Below are 20,951 nucleotides of genomic sequence, written 5' to 3'. Positions count from 1 at the left end.
AAACAAACAGTGTTTGAACATTTAGGCTACATATGTTCTGGATGTGAAATGATTACAGCACGTTGTGTTATGCATGTTCGATAGTGCGATAATACATACCTATTGACAAGTGTCAGTCAGTGATTCTTCAAGCACCTGGAATGAAATTCATATTTTCTTTAATTCGATTGGATGAATTAGAATTTTGACACTCGCACAACAGCAATCAATTAAAGTAACTAAATAAAACGCAAAGTCTGCACCTTCCCGTGCAAAAAAGATAGAAAAGTTTGCATATTTCAGACAATCAAAGTAGGAAACTTGTAACTCTGCCTATAGGAACCCAAAGTGGCACAACAGTCTTGTTCCCGTTTTGTTTACTTAGTGTCTGTGATAAACCATCAAACACTACTCATTATAATTGATAATTTGTTAAATATATCCCGGGCTAATAACTTATTAAAAAAAACTTCACCTTAAATTGCAGTGCAATTTAAGGTGCAGACTGAGAGAAGCAGAGATGGAGAGCATACTTTATTAAGTTTAACTTTTTACTGATGTTGGGGGCAGCAGGCATTTCCCCGTCCTCTTCTCCCAACTGGCCACACTGTTGTTCTGTCTTGTTGGATGTTACATAATAGTTGATAGTTTATTTTGTGTGATAGTAAGGGTGGACTGCCAGTTTTGTTTACAGTGTTTTTTCTTGCTTTACTTAGATAGGGAGGTAAGATTTGTAGTTTGTTTTCTTAGGGTTATTTTCTTACCTTTTAGATAGGATTGTTTTATTTGTTTTTTTGGCCTTGGTCCGCCCTGAAGTTTATATTATATATCTATAGGTTTATTTAATAATGTGCATAAATAAATCTTTCCTTCACTCAAATTGTGATTTGGGTTGTGGCTATTTGGGAGTTGGGGAAGACGGGGGCTAATTCATGTTAGGCCCTAGGCACCCCTAGACAGGGGCATAATCCCCAACTTCATACTGTAAGCACCAAAGATCGTTTATTTTTTCGCTCACGGCAATGAGACCTAAAACAAAATGGAAACGTCCTTTCTGGCTGATCTCTATAATAAATAAATATGAAGACATATTGTTAATGAACATTAAGAATTGGGGGGGGGGGGGGGGGTACAGTTTGACGATACAGTTTAACTGTATCGTCAACCTACGGACTTCAGTGGGGGTTTCACTCCGTCTGCGCACGGCACCTTCTCAACGAGCAGATGTGCGCCTGCAGCCAGAGGGGGCGCCAAAATACCTATTCCCAACACAATGTTATGTAGTACTTCATTGATAACCGCTACGCAGCGCGATTTCTTTTTAACTGCTCGTGGCGCCCCCCATCTGACTTGGCGCCCCCCACAAATATGCCGCCCTGGGCGGCTGCCTGGTTCGCCTGTACCTAAAACCGTGATTGTATTCTGACCCTGGACACGGCTGTTTCTGTCTTGTTGAATATGCGCCAAACACAAAACTTTTTCCAATAAAAAAAATAAGGCCAAATTGATCAAACAGAACGAGCTAACAGACAAACATTGTTTTGAAATGTAACGAAATCCATGGCCTTAATAAAATATTAATAGAGACAATGACAGTAAACCGTGCAAATGGCTTACCTCTGAAAGCAAGAATCCTTTGGTCTCTGAGATTAGCTCCTTGCTAGCTAGCTAGCCAACGTGGTTGTTGCGTGATACAGGGCATGGGTGAGCGAGAGGGAAGGGCGAGGAAGGAAAATTAGTAAAAGTAGATCATTTGACGTGTCTTAAAAGAGCATTAAATAGCATATAACAGGAAAGTAATTCAAAAGCTCAACATAATTGTCGCATTGAGCAGACCACTTTGACCTTTTGGTCGAGGCAAACCGGCCTCTGTATTGTAGGCTACGACGGAGTGTTAGGGCCACACATGAAGAAAAAAAATATTTTTGCCGTGACGAGATTAAAATCGACACGTCGACTTTAAAGTCATCATGTCGACATTAAACTCGAAATGTCGAGAATAAAGTTGAAATGTCATGTCGACTTTAATCTCGACGTGTCGACTTTAAACTCGAAATGTCGAGAATAAAGTTGAAACATCATATCGACTTTAATCTCGACGTGTCCATTTTCCGTTCCTCTGTCAGCACGCAGACGCTCCGGGCATCCTCCCAAGCGTGCAGCGGATGACATGAATTGCATTGACGGTTTTAGTCGCTATATTGTTTGGATGGAGGCCTACACCACAAAAAATGACCCCAGGGTTATTGCCGACTACTTCGTGTCATCCGCTGCACACTTGGGAGGATGCCCGGAGCGTCTGCGTGCTGAGAAAGGAACGAAAAATGGACACGTCGAGATTAAAGTCGATATGATGTTGCATCCCTGTGATTGTGATCTCCATCCCTCCCCTTTGCGGTCAAAACCACCTTATGGGTGGGAATTGATTGTATCCCAGGCACGGCATCCTGCACTAAGCCAGTATGGAAGGCTGGTTAGCCAACGACAGGTAAGATCCCACCTTGAAGCCCGGGACAACCTAAAACAGTCACAATTACTTGGCAGTCACTGTGAGCACTGGCTCACTTGATCATGAAGTGACGAACTGCAACCATCATAGGAAGAGCCGGCTGGTCAAAGGTGGAGGGGGAACAGGAGTCAGATATGGCAGCCCCAGCAGCAGAGGTGGTGGTCTTGGAACAGAGCATGTTGCGTTTTATTTGACCTTTGAGGTATAAAGGCCTATTGCCGCATGAAATCGATAATCAATCGTTAAGAAATGCGTCGATCAATTTATATTGTTATCGATCAAAAAAAGGCCTATGGGGCGACATGTGCTTTCATCCCCAACAACACAGCTCCGGATGGGTCGGTGGCCAGGGCGCTGGAAGGATTATAGTGCCTCAGATTAGAGTTGGCAGAGAACTCCGGAATTAATAACCCCTTCTCAGGACGGATGGAGAGCAACATCTATGACCTTGTCAAAAAAAAAACACCTGTATCCTGCGCACCAATACATGAAGATCACCTGAGCCATTCAGTCCGTACAAACCTACAGACAATCTCAAGATTTCAAATGCTGAAATGTCCATGTTTGGGTACATTATCATGACGCATATTTTCAAAATTATTAATTTTTAGTTCATTATTATGTCACATATTTTGGAGAATGATGATTTTCAATGCATGCTGAAAACATATTGCTATGATTTTTATGATTTTTATGATTTTTATGAGGGTATTTTAGGTACACATTTGATTTGGATTTTATTCTAAATGTGGAAACATTGTGGTGTTATGTTTAGAAAGGTTTTTTGATCTTTTTATGAATACTTTGAGGGAGTCAAAAAATATTGGACATAATACACCACATTTGGCAATCTTTTTCATCACCAGGTTTCAATTCCTGGATCTAGGTTGAAACTCCTGCTTTAGATTAGCGGTGTTTTTTCTAGGTAGCCAGATGTGGTGCTATTCTGATCCAATCGCCGGCACATAATCTCGTAGACTAATTAATAGATAAAGGGGACATGAGATGATTTTAGCAATAGAGATGGTATTATTGTTTTCTTTTATTGAGGCTTGGCAAGCCTCAAAGGGGGGATATGTGGTTGAAATTAACCTTACATTCTATGTTAAACTATGATTATTATTAGGCCTACATATCATATATATACTTTAATAGTGGAAAAGAGCTGATCACCTTTAGCCTAGATGTTATGGGCCATGTGGCACATCAGTGAGAGAGTCCAGTCTACTCCCATTTTGATGTACTCTCTGAAGACAATGCTTTCATTCACACGTGTGCATCATCTCTGTTTGTATAAGGATAATATATGTTCTAAGGTCACATTGGGATTCAGAAGACATGAGAATATGCTGACATTCACACAGTATGACCCAGAAAAACATTCTATGCACATCAATATTTGATGAAAGTCCAACTTTGTATTGTGTAAGAATTGGGGATATAAGGAGCTGTACGGGTGTCACTCAGGAGTGTGTGTTCGCGAATACCATTCGGCTTTGTTGTCTCTCGTTTGCGGGTGGCAATAAACTCTCCATCTATACTTGACCTGGACTCTCCGATTCCTCTTTGCTTATAGCTAGTTGAAGTGAATTAGATAAGTTGTAATTAGAAATCCCACCACACTATGCCTCTCATGTGACGCACCTGATTCATGACGCCGTCGACGTCAAACGTGTACCTGGTTACCTGGGGATTGTCTGAGCTGGTGCAGTGTATGGGGAGGCGGAAATCGGCATGTAGGAATTCACCAAAGTCTCTGTGATTGCCGACCTCACTTAAGAGAGCTTCTGTGTTTCCTGAGGCCACGGTGATGAAGTCTGTGTCCGTGGTATCTGGGGTCTGGTGTGGGGGAGAGAATTGGAAACTTGCGGGAGCCGACATCACCTCAACGTGCAACCTTTTCTGCTCTGCCAGAAAATAAAATAATAACGTTAAATTCATAAATGAATACATTTAAAAAAAGCAAACAAAAACAAACAAACAAACACAGTTACACCTCACACAGCATTTAACATGCTCAGGCCAGTTTACACAACAGAAGCTCAATTCACGCACACATTGCCTATTCATAACAGCCTTCAAGTCGATCACGATTGATTTGTTTCTTTTTTAGCTTTTCATCGCATGATCAATTGAGAAGAAGATAGCCTAACACAAAAAAACATGTCATGCCACTAGGGCTGGCCCGAATAATTCGAATATTTGAATACTCGTTTGGAAAATTTGTATTCAAAGCTTAAATCAGTATTCGGAGCTTCGTTTTTTTTTTCACGTGCCTGATGTTACCAGAGCGAGGGAGGCAAACTATAAGCGACACCAAGCAGAGAAGTGAGAGAAGTGGAGGAAGAATAGATATGTTTCCCTTTACTTTACAACACAACATTAGCAGGATCTTGGGAGGAAAAGTAATACAAAATACTAACCTTAGCTTAGTTGTTTGTTTACGTTCGCTTTACAGCGCTGCGCCAATCAACTGTGACTCGCTTGCTGCAGAGCGTGAGCGTTTTGGGAATACCCGGTCAATATAATGGATATACTATGGACACGTAAGACAATCAATATTCGGTATTTGTTATGGATTTATTGTACAAATTCCCTGAAAAGATGCACGTTTCAGGATGCATTGAAAAGATCGCCTAACGGCTTAGATGGCAGAGGACAGCTGATTTGGAACGGAATGACACCCAATGATATGGATTATTGGGTGTCAAGCAACTATGTTGCGAGACAACCTATTGTTTTTGAATGAATTCCTATTATTATTTACCTGACATGGGAGTCTATGGCAGCCCATAGAACCGCTTGGTGAAAAGTTGTGAAATTTTGCATACTGGTTCAGGACAACCCCATTAGCCCAACAAGCCAATTTCAGGTCGCTAGCCCAACAGCTCTAGCGCCACCAACAGGTCGAAGTTGCACATGCATTCATGTTTATAACTTTCGACCCATTCATCCAATATTCACAAACAAGGTATCATTGGATTCCTTGGTCCAAGCCAAGTTCAACGCATCCTATGACGTCATTTTGCGCCATGATGGATTTTCCGCCATCTTGGTTTACGTCAAAAACCTTCAAAATGCTACTTCTATCACAAATTTTGTCCAATCATCTCGGAACTTGGCACACATGATCTTCAGGCCATGCTTGATAAAAAATTCAAAACCGTTTGCCCGCTAAAGCCAATCAAATTTGACCGCCAAGTCGCCAAACAGGAAGTAAGCCCATATCTCACCAGCCCTTTGACATATCATAACCAACCTTGGTACATAGACCCATGACCCCATCATGGTGACACTGAATGAATTTGGTGACCTTTGACCTCTAGGGGGCGCTGTTATTAATGTCGATGTGTTTTGACTCCTCTCTTTTCACATGAGTATATTTAAAACTTATTTTCAATGTTTGGTGATACTATCAGACCTCCCCATATAGCTAGTATATTATTTCTTGCAGAAATATCCGCGACAGCCAATGATATTCGACCGCGAAGCCGCCAAACCGGAAACACACCAATATCTCTGCAGCCCTTTGACATATCATGGCCAAACTTGATACATAGACCCATAGCATCATCATGGGGACACTCAATGAATTTGGTGACCATTAACCTCTAGGGGGCGCTATAATTAATAAAGACGTGTTTTAACTCCTCTCTCTTCACATGAGTACATTACAAACTTATTTTCCATGTCTGATGATACTGTCAGACCTCCCCATATAAGATAAGATAAGATACTCCTTTATTAATCCCCTTTGGGAGAAATTCACAGGTGACCAGCAGTACAGTGGGAAAAGAGAAGAGCGAAAAAACAGTATATATACAATACATTTACTAATTGAAAATAAAATTATAGTACAAAACTATTTTAATAAGATAAAGTTAAGATAAAACAAACATACTATATACATGTAACTCTCCGTTTGTAGGTGACCTGTGTGTTAAGTAAATAAATAAGTACGATGAAATATGAGGTATAATATAAATATAAGTATAAATATAAATATAAATGTGCCAAATGTGCAGGGACCCTGAAGTAATCGAAAAATTTAGTAAATAAATAACAAATAACAAGGTTAACAATAGGTGCAGTCCTTAGGTGTGCGGTTTAGTCCTTAAACAGGTCTGGATAAAGGAGCTGTTGGGACTTTGGGGACGTTGGGAGCGGGGGGTTGAGGTGTTATAAAGTCTGATAGCTGATGGGATGAAAGAGCCCCCCAAGCGATTTGAGGCACGTGGCTGAGAGAGTCTGTGGCTGAATGTGCTCCTGAGTTGCCTCAGCTCAGAGGTTGAGAGGGATTGTCCATGATCGCCTGCAGCTTCACCCTCATCCTCCTCTCTGTCACAGCCTCCACACAGTCCAGCTTCATCCCCACCACAGAGCTCGCCTTCCTCACCAGCTTATTCATCTTGCTGGCAACACCGCTCCCGATGCCTCCTCCCCAGCACACTACAGCAAAGAAGGTGGCACTGGCTACCACAGACTGGTAGAACATCTGTAGTAGCCTAGTGCACACCTTGAAAGACCTGAGCCTCCTCAGGAAGAACAGCCTACTCTGTCCCTTCCTGTAGAGGGCCTCAGTGTTGTCTGACCAGTCTAATTTATTGTTCAGGTGCACCCCAAGGAACTTGTAGGTGTCCACCATCTCCACCTCCTCCCCGTTTATGGAAACAGGTATTGGGGTGCTCTTTCTGCGCCGGAAGTCCACCACCAGCTCCTTGGTTTTCCCGGTGTTGAGCTGAAGGTGGTTCCCGTCACACCATCCCACAAAGTTCTCAACTAGTTCCCTATACTCTTCCTCCCTATTGTCTGTGATGCATCCAACAATGGAGGAGTCATCAGAGAACTTCTGCAGATGGCATGCTCGGGAGTTGTAGCAGAAATCCGAGGTGTAGAGGGAGAACAAAAACGGTGAAAGTACAGTTCCCTGGGGTGTGCCGGTGTTGCTGGTCACCACGTCTGACAAGCAGTGTCGCAGCCTGACATACTGCGGCCTGTCCGTGAGGTAGTTTGAAATCCATGCCACCATGTCAGGATCCACCTTCATCACTTGGAGCTTCTCCACCAGCCGGACTGGCTGGACGGTGTCGAAAGCACTGGAGAAGTCGAAGAACATGATCCTAACCATGCTCTGCGGCCTCTCCAAGTGTGTGTAAGCTCTGTGAAGCAGGCAGATGATGGCGTCCTCCACGCCGATGTCGGTCTGGGGGGACAGGGACTACGCAGGATGTCTTCCAGTGTTGGCACCTTTTTCAACCTCAGGGAGAGGCCGAAAAGATGCGTGAACACTCCTGCCAGCTGCTCTGCACAAATCTTGAGCACCCTCGGGCTGATGTCGTCAGGTCCTCTGGCCTTGTATGTCCTGATCCTGGTGAGCTGCCGTCTCACGTAGCTGGTGTTGATGATGGGGTTTGTTGTTGCTGGGGTCACTGGGATAGTTGGGGGTGTGATGAGGGAATGACTGATCCCTGGGCTTGACATTTTCCAGCCACCTTAGAATTGTGGAAAGGGAGAGAGAGAGAGGGTGGTGCTGGGAGGGGAGGTGCAAAAGCTGCCATCCCCGGGTCTTGTGGTATAGCAGAGAGATGAGTAGTGCAGGAGGGGGAGGGGGGTGTTGGTCTGGCCCCAGATGGTGAGTCAAATCTGTTAAAAAACAGGTTTAGCTCGTCGGCCCGTTCCTTTGTCCCCTCCTGTGATCCTCCAGACTTTTTCATGCCAGTGATGGTTCCCAACCCCGGCCACACCTCTCGGGGGTTGTTCTGCTGCAGCTTCCCCTCTATTCTGTTCTTGTAGCACTCTTTAGCCCTCCTCAGTTCCCTACTCAGCTCTCTCTGTATTTCTCTCTGTGTGTCCTTATTGTATCCTGCCATGAAGGCTCTCCTCTTCCGGTTCAACAGGACTTTGATGTCCCTGTTGATCCAGGGTTTGCTGTTGGGGAAGCAGCGAACCTTCTTGGTGGGGACAACACTCTCCTCACAGAACTTTATATAGTCTGTGACGCATTGAGTGAGACCCTCAATATCGTCGCCGTAGTCTTCCTGAAACATCTCCCAGTCTGTTGTCCTGTAGCACTCCATCAGGGCCTCCTCAGCCTCCACAGACCACTGCTGTACAGTCCTGGTGGTGATTGGCTGTCTCCTCACAAGAGGTTTGTATATAGGAGACAGTTGTATCAAGCAGTGGTCTGATTTGCCCAGGGGGGGAGAGCTGTTGCACTGTATGCCTCCTTAACATTGGCATACAGTAAGTCCAATGTCTTATCCCCTCTGGTGCTGCAGGTCACATACTGAGTGAAGTCAGTCAGTGTCTTTGAGATATTAACATGGTTGAAGTCTCCATTCACTATAATGAGAGCGTTGGGATGCCGAGTTTGCAGGTCTGCGACGGTGGAGTGAATGACGTCACAAGCCCGCCCCGCAACAGCTGACGGTGGAGTGTAAACAACAACAATAATGACAGCCGAGAACTCACGGGGCAGATAGTAAGGCCTCAGTCCCACAGCCAACAGCTCAACATCAGGCGAGCACGTGATTTCCTTCGTAGTAACATGTCCAGGGTTGCACCATTTGGAGTTAACAAAGACGGCCAGTCCACCACCCGACTTCTTACTGCTCTGTTTGTCTCTGTCCGCCCGAACTAGCGTGAAGCCGGCTAGTTCCACAGAGCAATCTGGTATCTTCCCGTTCAGCCATGTCTCCGTCAGGCACAACACACTGCATTCCCGGTATTCGCGCTGTCCGGTAATGAGGGCTGATAGTTTGTCCGTCTTGTTGGGCAGTGAGCGTACATTCCCCATGACGACCGAGGGAAGACGGGGCTTGTATCTCCACCTCCTCTCCGACTTCTTGTTCCTCACCATGGCTCCTGCTCTGGTCCCACGCCGCCTTAACTTCAACTCCCTCGGGATCCCCTTCGGGCACACCACTGGTTGATCCCGGTGCTGGAGGAGCTTGTCTCGGGAATAGACGTTGGCCCTGTGTTGTTGTTGTTTGGTGGTCGCGGTGATCGTCACATTGTTGCACATTGTTGTTGTTGCACAACCGTTTAAGAGCCCTATTGATTTATAATTTATCTCAAGAATTAAACCTACGTATTAACAAAGCCTAGAGTTGAAGTTCTAAAAAGTATATCTAGATAACAATTTTTTAAATAAAAGGAAATAGGAAAAGGGGGTCGGGAGCTGCTGTATCGGGCTGCCACTCGCTGCGGCGCCATGGTAACCGAGATATAGATATAGCATATAAATTATTTCTCATGGCAACATCAGAACTTGGCCACCATGTTGAAAGTTGTCAAAATCAGTTGTACATTTCCACAGGCCACAAATTATTTCCAATCTTCATGAAACTTGGCATATATGATCTTCAGACCAAGTTAAACAAATGTATCAAACAGCTTCCACAAATTCAAAACCGTTTGGCCGTGACAGCCAATCAAACATGATGGTGCTCATTAATGGGTAGACACTGCACTCGTGTGGCGATAAGCGGTACTTAATGTTTAATGCAGCAATGACTATATTTACCCTTCCGCCCACTTCCTATATAAACTGGATGCTCAAATTCAAAACCGTTTGGCCGTGACAGCCAATAAAACTTGACGGCAAAGCAGCCAAACAGGAAGTAAGCCTGTTCTCAGCACTTCTTTAACATATCATAGCCAAACTTGGTAAATAGACTCATGACATCATTCTGGGGGCATCCAAACTATTAGCTAACCTTTGACCTCAGGGGCACGTCAAACAGGAAGTGAGCTCATATCTCTGCAAGGCCTTCATGCATCCAAACCAAACTTGGCTCATAGTCTTATGACCCTATCCTGATGCCCAAATAATTGAGAAGGGTCCAGCTGCAGGCTTGGGCGTTTCCGTCATGACACAAAAACGCCCATCGGGCGTTCCCGTCATGACACAAAAACGCCCATCGGGCGTTCCCGTCATGACACAAAAACGCCCATCAGGCGTTCCTGTAGCGTTTCATCGATCAATCAAGAAGAGGTGAGTTTTTCGCAAGGCATGCTACCCTTCCTTTTTTGGCGGTTTTACCTCGTAGTAACTTTCCAGAAAAACAAAAGGGTTATGATGAGAGATTATGTCAGTAAGTATGATATTGTTTATTTGACAACATTGGCTGTGAAGTATTCTCATTTAAATCACTGATTTAGCTGTGGTATCGTTGTATCCGAATTCGATATAAATACTCGTGACAAGCATGGTTTGGTAGCAGCAAATGCTATGCTATCTCGTCCATAAACGTAGCATATACTAGCCAGAAATCAGCAACGTTTAGGTTTAGGTTAACATTACCAAAGTACATTGTTAAGTTTGATGTTATGGTGTCAGCTTGCATGGTGAGACATGAAATCGGGGCCACGCTGCTTCGTTGTGGTGACACAAGCATCGGATTAAACTGTGCATGTAAAGTACGTTTAAACGAACTAGTACGTTTACATGCATGGCATATCAGAGAATTCTGTCAGTTCGGTCGCGGTGCAACGAATGAATAAAGATCGTTAACACTCTGAAAAACAGATGACAGATGTGCCCGAAGTTACTACTTTATTACCTCGTTGGTGACCAACGTTTAGGAAAACATGTACTTTTAATTCACCCGTGGGTGAAATCGAAGCGTAGTGTGTACTGAATGCATGTTGATGATGATGCATATGAATTGCAACTTACACGTATTCCAAACCTTTTCAGTACCCTGGCACATGCTTTGTCCAATGGACCATGGAAGGGACTTTACTTGGCTGATGAGGTAAAACGTGTGGCTGGCGCACGATTCATTGCATCTAGTAGAGTAGCATTCACTGGTAGACAGGCAGGCCTCTTGATTGTTTAGTAGTGTGAAGTGTTCCTATGTGACGCTGATGGGCCCTGGTTGCTGCTAAATGCTTGTTGAAAGTGCATTGTGCACTTTTTGTATGTAGCTACAAAATGAGGGTGGATATCACTTTATAGTTTATAGGCATTATGTACTAATAAGAATCATTGACAAATCACATTCCCCTTTTACCACCACAGGACGCACCTCACCAGTATCAGAGCAACAGCTGTGGGGTGTTCATGCTGATGGTGAGATGCATTATTTTCAGAAATGATGACTGATGACTAGTTTGCAAAACAACTAACTCATTTGTATGTTAATTTCAGTACGCAATGTATTCTACCCTCCAAAAGCAATATGATATCAGTGAGGTGAGTTCTTTCAAATCTCAATCAGATGTGTAGCATGAAATATAAGGCTTTTAATAATTTAGTCATCCTATCTGGAGGCTACAATTAACATGCATCAATAGGTCATATACCTTACTTTGTCTTCAGGTACTGCACTTACGGGGGGAGATGGCTACATCTTCACAATCATTTACACTGCCATAGTACACTGCTAAACAGTACTGTAACATGGATTTGTATCAGGCTATGAAGTCATTTAAAGCATAACTTTACTTTTCAGGGGGACATGCTCTCTATCAGGAGGTGGTGGTGTGGACAGCTGTTGGAGACCTTTATGCTTGAAAGGTTTATATACTGTGTCCATGTTGCTATTTACTTATTTTTGGTGCTCATGAAGAGCGTAGCAAATACACTTGTCTCTCTGTCTCTAGCCCTGCAGAACTAGCTGGCTCCTTCTCACCCTCTCCATCTCCCCATCTCAGTCACACCTTCCATTCACTAAGCAGTGAAAGGTATTACCGTATTGGTCCGAATATTAGACGACCCTGATTATAAGATGACCCCCCGTTTTTCAACACAAACATTTAGAAAAAAAGATTTGCAGACTAGATTTGCCGAACAAAGAACTTCATTTTATTTTAAAATAACAATATTAAAAACACAGTGAATTAAACACAAAGGCAAAATATGTACAGTATGATTAAAAATTAATATCAAGCAATAATAAAGCAACATTGTGAACATTTTTAAATAACAGAAAATACAGGCCACACATTTAACTAAACTTAACAAAAATTCGCCCAACTTCTCCTCCGATGTCTCTCTATCCCTCACACACGTCCTCTGCCCCGCTGTGTTCGCTCTCGCTGTCATCGCTCCCCAGCTGCTCCGCTTCCACCGGCTCCTCCCAAACCACGTCATCCTCGCTGCCGTCCAATGCATTTGAGATGCAACATTTTTTAAAGCCATCGATGATGCTCTGTGAGGGAACAGCATCCCATGCATGCAGGATCCATTCACACAGTAGACGGACTGACGGCTTCTGTTTTTTCCCGGTCGGTTTGAGTGCGTGGTTGCCAGACAGGAGCCACTCTGTGTATTTTTTTCGCAGGTTATCCTTGAAAGGCTTGTTCACAACTACGTCCAACACCTGTAGCTGGCTTGACATTCCCCCTGGTATGATCACAAGATCCCCGTTCATTGCTCGCACCTGACTTTTCACGGGCTCAGTCAGATGGCCGCGGAACGCATCCAGAACGAGCATGTTCCTCCTCTTCCTCAGTCCCCCGTAGCGTGCGCCCCACACAACCTTTAGCCAGTCCACTACAAGCCCCGACTCCATCCAGCCCTTCTCCTGGGCGCGCACAATAATGCCAGCTGGCATTGGGTCCTTTGGCACTGTCTTACGCTTAAGAATGACATACGGGGGGAGTTTGCTGCCATCAGCGAGACATGTCAACATGACAGTGACGCGGCTCTTCTCGTTGCCCGTTGATTTCACCAACACAGACTTTTCTCCCTTTCTATTTACAGTCACCGATGTTGGCATGTCGAAATAAACGGGTGTCTGATCAGCATTGCCGATATGATCCAGCGGGTAGGAGTGCTTCTTCCTCAGGTTGATAACAAAGCGCTGAAACGAAAGCAGCTTCTCTCCGAAGTCTGACGGCAGGTGTTGGGCCAAACTCGTTCTCCGTCTCAGTGACAGTCCATTACGCCGCATCATCCTACGACACCAGCCGAGGCTGGCTTTAAATCCAGTGATGTTGAGCTCTCTGGCGATTTCCAGGGCCTTAAGCTGGATGACAGCTCTGGTAATGGGCATTCCCTCACTTCTTTTTTCCCTGACATATTCATAAACCCTCCGGTCAACCTCAATGAAACGACCACTTTGAGGACCACGGAAGGATTTTCGCTGACTGTTAGCATCTTTTAGACGTTGTTTTTCTGCTCGCCATCTTCTTATATTACACTCAGTGACCCCGAATTTCTTGGCAGCTTGGCAGTTGTTAGATGACTCTGCCTTATTGACAACCATTATTTTGAAATTAGCATCATAGCTCCTCCGCTGTTGTTTATTGACCTGGCCCACTTTTGAGCCACTTGTCTCTAAATGAACAGCCTGTCTTTCCATCTTTAAACACCGGTAACGGGCTGGTTGTTAAGGACGCTGGACTACCTCTTCCCTCCGTCCGGAACGAATTTTTGGTGCCATCTGTGGCCGCGAATCTGTATTGACATTTAAAGGGAGCGCTGAAGAAGAGAAACTGCGCTCTGAATACTAGACCCCGAATATAAGACGACCCGACTTTTTCTGACCTATTCCGAGGGGCAAAAAGGCCGTCTTATATTCGGACCAATACGGTACATACTATGTCGGTACTTTTCTATTTACGTATATTCTCTCTTGCTCTTTCTCAGACTTTTGATCGATCAGTGATTGCCTTTTTGTTTAATGGTGTGGGTAGTGTTGGTCTGGGCTTGTGTGAATTGAAGGTTGATTATAATCCCTGTTTCTCTCCCTCTCTCTCTCCTTCACTCTTTTTCGGCTCTCTCGCTCTCTCTAGCCCTGCAGGACTAGCTGGCACACCAAGCTCAACCTCTCCATCTCCCCATCTCAGCCACACGCTCCAATCTGGCACAACAGAGGACAGGCCATTCTTACCACCCGAAGTCCTTCAGCAAATTGTACAAGAGACGCTGAGACTGGACATGGCGATGCTTGGCGTGTTCAACAGGGTTTCAAACACATTCCGAGAACTAATCAAGCCTCTCCACCCTTCCATATATATAAATGACAGTTTGGCAGGGGACCTTAAGCTTAATAAAGACAATCTCATATGCATAACGGTTAGAAAGATTTACAACAATGCAGGCTGTGGCAGTGGCCTTGTGCTACGCCTCAAAGGCTTCTCAAAATTGAAGAATTGGCCAAGCGCACGCCTGGTACTGAGGCACGTTGCATATGGCAGGTATGTCATAAAAGATGTCTGCCTAGCATAATGTTCTTTTATTACTCCTTTTTTGTTTCATTTGGGACGTCTTGTTTGGCAATCCCTTTCATTTGTAAATGTACATACTACTGTAGTAAATGTATCTGCCCAGAAATGCTGGTATTTTAATACTTTTTTGTTTTTGTGACAAATGCTATACGATGTATAACATACATTTGTGCCTACGATGTATGTTGTAAGGTTAATTGTTACAGAGCAATTACTGTATTTTGTCTTGAAAACATTCAGTGGGAAAAGTATGTGAACACTTGGAGTCAAATGGTCTACTGTTTGAGCCTTCATAGTGTCTGGTAACTGGATTAGAACTGCATAATGTCCCAAGTGTTATTTTAATCTATTCATTATTTAATTTGGGCATATCCTTGAACAACTGTATATCAAACATCTCACTTATACCCTATCTATACTAACCCAAAATATAATGAACATGTAGGCATACTGCACAACCCCAACATTCTCATTAGATTTAGCAATCATGGAGCCTCCCTGAAATGATCGTGTTGTAATATCAAGTTTGATGCAAAGTTTGGGCCGAGATCCGACACAAAAAATGTAAGCTAACATTCTGTAGGCTTAGCTGGCTAACGTACCCGTATTACGAGATCGAAGAAGAAGGGGGCGCTAACGTCAGTTCTATGCTGCCTATACTACTAGATCAACGAAGAAGAAGGGGGCGTTCCAGCCTGCGTAAACGAGAACGCCAACCACACGAGAACGCCGGGGGGGCGTTCTAGTCTGCGTGAACGAGAACGCCCACCACACGGGAACGCCCATTTGTGTCTGCAGTCGGATGATATTGAAATAATTTGGTGTGATTTGACCTTGAGGGGTGCGTTGTTAGCAGCAAGTCCATTCCAGCCCTTAGAAAGCAACTTCAATGTATTTTCATTGTGATACACATTTTCCAATAACTTCCATTGTCAGTTAAATCCAATCATATGTATTTTTTCATGGTCATATCATATACTGTGTTATATAAAACTGATAACATATCAATCATAATGTCAATCTGACGTACAGCATACAATTAGAACACTATTTCATTTATTTCAATGTTAGTTATGTTTAGCTTATTAAAGGGTAGACACTCCACTCGTGTGGCGACTAGCGGTACTGCATGTAGAATAAAACAATGACGTTATTTACAAATCCGCCCACTTTTAATATAAACGGAATTCTTACTGGATTAGATGCTTCGTGAACCACCTCCAGAACGCATGCTTGTTTACATTGTGTCTCTGTTAGGGATAAACCTCGTGTTGAACGTTTACCACTCTCTCCAAGTCATACCTAGCCCGAGACGACCATACCACAAAGGATCTAAATAGTTTTTTGTCATTACCTGCACAAAAGGTCATCAGATAAACAAAACATACGGGGAATGAGCATATGTTTGGTCTGCCTAGACAAAATAAATTTAATATTACAAGTTGCACGACAACAACCCAAACGTGCTTAGCACGTCAAACGAAAATAGCAAATCAATCTAATTTACAATACTGTGCCATACATTGCAAGAATTCGATATATAAGATGTCCAATCCAAATCTTCATTTATTTGTCATTGATTACTGTGATTTTATGCAATGCATGTCAGCCAGCTTTTTTAGGTGCATGTCATGCCAATTGTCACCTTTTGTGTGCGCCCTATTGTTTAGACTGGTCCCCTGTTTGTTTTCACGTCTCACCCAGTGTGTTCAATGCCTGATGAAGATCAGGGCCCCGTTTCCCGATAACGATGGATCTTCGTTCGTAAGATCATTCTCCCGATGGATCTTTCGAACCATCGATAATTTATTTGTCGCGTTTCCCGAAACTCCTCTTAACGTGAACGCGCATTCGCTGCACTCACGACTAGGGTTGGGTACCTTTTGGGTTTTATCCGATACCGGTGCCTACTCTGTACTTTTCAAACGGTTCCGGTGCTAAAGCGGTTCTCGAACCGGTACTTAAAAAAATGAAACCGCACACACTTGCATACATGCACGACTTGTTATGAGTTTCACATTAAGCAGAAAGTCAGCAGACACTGAGCAGAATGGCAACGGTGTTTGCTAGCCTACTTCATATGCAAGATTTACGGTTGCCATTAAATTACTCGACTTACCCGAAGAGGCTGCTGTGAGTGCTGTGACTGATAAATATATTTTTAAAAAATAATTACAAATAATATTAATTACTCGCTGAAAGCAGGCAGGCACGCATCATGGCGCAACATTACTGCCAAAGTCATATTAAGTAGTATAACTCAGGTGCGCAAGGCAGCCACAGGAGACGCCAACATTGTTTTGAACCGCTCGGTACCGCGCTGTATTAATTCCCAAGTTTTGAAAAGAAAAAGTATTTGAAGCGAATAACGACTCTGTTTTTGATTTGTTTATTTGGTTTTGAACAGAAAGTTTTGGATGCATGCATCGGCTTTGAGTTTGTTTGTTTGTTACTTTAAAATTACATTCGCTCGCAACACACACACACGTTCATTCACGTTCACCCACTACAACCTACCGATCTTCAATCAAAACAACATCAAGTAAGCGATGCCGCAGGGCGTTGACAAGTCCGTCCCGAGTCTCGAGGCGCCCATAGGCTATATGGTTTATATGTTTGAAAGCCGTGACACACTCTTTTACCAGTTGGCCTGAAATACCACGCCTCGCAGTCATGGTCCTGGACCTATAAAGAAAGTCGTAGTCCTACCATGCGTGTTTACCGCAACATTGAAAAGGGTCCCTTCTGAAACAGTGTCGCGCAGCGCTGCGTTCCGAACGTTGTGCAATCAAATACACTGGTATGGCGGTCTATAAAAAAATAATTTCCTAACGAAAATACACACCGTTATTCGGTGTGAACCGGTATAGCGCCCAGCACTAACGCAAGTTGACGCCGCAACACCATGGGTGCGGGGCAGGGGGCGTTAAAAAATGCCAGGCACCGTTATGAGGAACCGAAATGTGCGTTCTTATTCAATCTTGTTACAACCGTTAACGTCGGAACCGGTTCCCTACTGGAACCGAGTTTCGGTGCTCAACCCTACTCACGACGTCGTAGGATTGTAACTGTCTACTGACACGGTGCTGAAATGGGCTCCGTAGGAGGAGGAGACGCAGGAATGTCGCAGGAAAATTGCGTTAAAAAAGGTTAAAATATCTCCCCATCAAGGAGTAGCAGAGTAGCCTACGAAAAAAATAGACTGCAATTATATGAATGCTAAAGACATTAAAACACAATTGATTAGGCTTAAGCCGACATATATCAGTCCTAATCCTGAATGCACTGTGCGTTTCACGGCATTTTCCCCCCTGAAATAATTCCATATGACAAAAAAATTAAAATAGGCAATGATATTTGATATAGGCCTACCCTTAACAAATTAGCTGTTTAACATTACAGAGTGTCTGATTGATTGTTAATCATGTGTTGATAGTGTAGTGTTGTAGGCATGACGCATCAAATTAACAATCATTGACAGGTTTGATTAATTAGTCTCTGAACATAGTGCAAGGGACAATGCAGTACGTCAGTGCAAATAATGGCTGGGAGACAGCGTGTGCTAGCGCTCCGTGAGAGAGAGAGAGAGAGAGAGAGAGAGAGAGAGAGAGAGAGAGAGAGAGAGAGAGAGAGAGAGAGAGAGAGAGAGACGTCCCCGGAGTCGCCTTGTTGCGATCAATGGCCGAATCCGGGACAACTTTGACCCCCTCGAGGTCTACACTGACGCGGCAGTCATACAGCGCTACAGGCTGCCCAGGGAGGCCATCAGACAGCTGCTTGGGGCGATCAGGCAAGACCTCAGACGTGCTACAAGGAGGAGCTTTGCGCTCACACCGCAAGTGCAGCCCTTGGCCGCCCTCCGATTCTACGCCACAGGGAGCTTCCTGCAGGTGGTAGGAGATGGCCAGGGCCTGTGCAAGGCGTCGGTGTGCAGATCGTTCCAGGCAGTGACATACAGTCTCCTTCGTCTCGTACCGCGACACGTCCGTTTCCACAGCAGAGACGAGATGGGTGCGACCCAAGAGAACCTTTTTCGGTCGTTCCACATCCCACAAGTGGCCGGAGTCGTGGATGGAACTTTGATTCCAATTCTCACGCCCCACGTTGATGGCCACGTCTACATCTGTCGGAAGGGATATGCCGCTGTCAACTGCCAGGTGGTGTGCGACCATCAGGGCATCATCCTGGATGTCGTAGCGAGATGGCCTGGAAGCACTCACGACTCCTTCGTGTTCCGCGAGTCCTCCATCGGACGGCTGGCTGCAGCCTCCAGGGGAGAGTGGCGGCTCCTCGGAGACAGTGGCTATCCGCTTAGGCCTCACCTGTTCACCCCAGTGGCTAACCCGGGAGACGTCCACGAGGAACAGTACAACGAAGCCCACCGTCTGGCCCGGTGCATTGTCGAGCGCACGATCGAAAGGTGGAAGTTGCGCTTCCGATGCCTCCACACGTCCGGCGGAGGGCTCCAGTTTGCGCCAGCCAAGTCGTGCGCTGTGATCTGCATGACAGCAATGTTCCACAACATTGCAGCCAAGGCTGGGGTGGCGTTGGGTGAACCGGACGAGGACGAGGAAGAATCATTCGAATTTGGTTTGGAATCACGCTGAAGAGTGATCGCGGCTTTTTTTTAACCCCCCCCCCCCATTTTCACTAAACATCCCCGTCAACGTGACCAATCCCCACCATTTCCCAGCCTTTTGCCTGCTCCTTTTGCCTTTAATTTTTTTTTAATTTCTTTCATTCATTTTGTTTAATTTTTTGGGTTATTTTAGGCTATGTTTTATGAGTAGCCTATGTCACAGTCTGCACAAATCCCCCCACTTTCTCTCACACATTTTGAGTGCCCTGCCTGCGCAAACATTTTCTGGACTGTCCCGTTTTATTTCGGCAATATTAACATCTTTATTAATAAATTAATTAATAATCTTTATTAATCACCAAACTAAGAACATAAAGGCGCAATGCGTTTTAATAAAACGCATCCAATACACGGAATGTCCGATGGTGACGCCACTGAGGCTATAGCTAACGATGCTCTTAGCGTCCTACGAGTACCTACGAGTACCCCTTGAGTACTCGTTAGTTCCGACCGTTTTCACGACGTTCGTTACCAACGATGCTTTCGGGAAACGCGGTGAAAACTCTACGATGCCCTTTCGACGCACTTCACGATCCACTTAGGCTAACGACGCTTTCGGGAAACGGGGCCCAGATGAGATCGAAATGTTTGCTTGTCTTTAAGTAAATAAATGTGCTTCTGGGCTATTAACAGTGGGCCTTCCGCTATATCTCATAAAATCGTCTAGCACCTGTGGATTACTTTTTAGGATGTGCGCATAACTCCTCTCTAAGACACCATTACAGAATCTGTGTCAACATTTATTTGAGTAAGAGCATAGCATTCAGAGTATGTTCACTTCATCCTGATGGTAATTGGGATTGTACCACTGATTAATTAAGACCCAGTCAGTCAATGATAGGAAAAATCATGAAGAGTTTGATTATTGTGGTTAATACTAAGAGATAGGCAGCATCGTTTCTGTTAAACCACTCTAAATAAACAAGCAAGTACTCAGGGTTTAACCATATAAGTGATGATGAGTGATGTGGACAATACTGAATCATACCTCAATTAGTGCTAACCTGGCAATCCCTAGCACAAAACTACTGATAAAAGGTAGTAACAAACACACACACCACCTGCTTTTAATACTCTTAATGCATATATACAACATTGTTATGTTGTCTTATCCATCTTGTGACATGATATCGTAGATACTATACAAACTAATGGAATCTTAAGGAACAACAATTCAATTCAAGTTTATTTGTATAGCCCTTAATCACCATTACAAAGGGCTTAACAGGTAAAATATTTATGACACCCCCCTTTACCCAAGCCCCTACAAGGGCAAGAAAAAACTCCCTTGAAATAAGCAAGGAAGAAATCTTGAGAAGAAACGCATAGTAGGGGATCCCTTCTTCTAGGGATGGTCAGGAGTGGGTGCCATAATTGACATACAGGTAAATACATGCACATCATATTAAATTGGTCACCAAAGTGCTAAAAAACAAACAAAACAAAACAAATGTAAAACAAAAAAACAATTAAAACATAAAATGGTGATGTGGTGCTGGCGGGTTAACCATGAGGAGAGTCCAGGCAACCAATCCAGTCACCGCAACACACTAGAACAGACAGAATAGTGAATTAGAACGGAAAAGTACATAGTGGGAATGTATAGTGTATTAACAAAAGCACAAACAAGCCCAAAATGTGCAT

The 20,951-nt window shown here is 44.2% G+C and overlaps 1 protein-coding gene across 1 annotated transcript; it reads left to right on the top strand.

Annotated features, from left to right (window-relative positions):
• Positions 1 to 18,209: 18,209 nt before the first annotated feature.
• Positions 18,210 to 19,275, top strand: LOC115529287 (putative nuclease HARBI1). Its single transcript, XM_030337896.1, has 3 exons — positions 18,210 to 18,240; positions 18,401 to 18,904; positions 19,004 to 19,275. Exons 1-3 carry the CDS (start codon positions 18,210 to 18,212, stop codon positions 19,273 to 19,275), a joined length of 807 nt encoding a protein of 268 aa, XP_030193756.1.
• Positions 19,276 to 20,951: the final 1,676 nt, after the last annotated feature.

This window comes from Gadus morhua, chromosome 17, assembly GCF_902167405.1.
Source record: "Gadus morhua chromosome 17, gadMor3.0, whole genome shotgun sequence".
In the NCBI taxonomy this organism is placed as follows: Eukaryota; Metazoa; Chordata; class Actinopteri; order Gadiformes; family Gadidae; genus Gadus; species Gadus morhua.
This window is presented reverse-complemented; position numbering and strand designations above follow the sequence as displayed.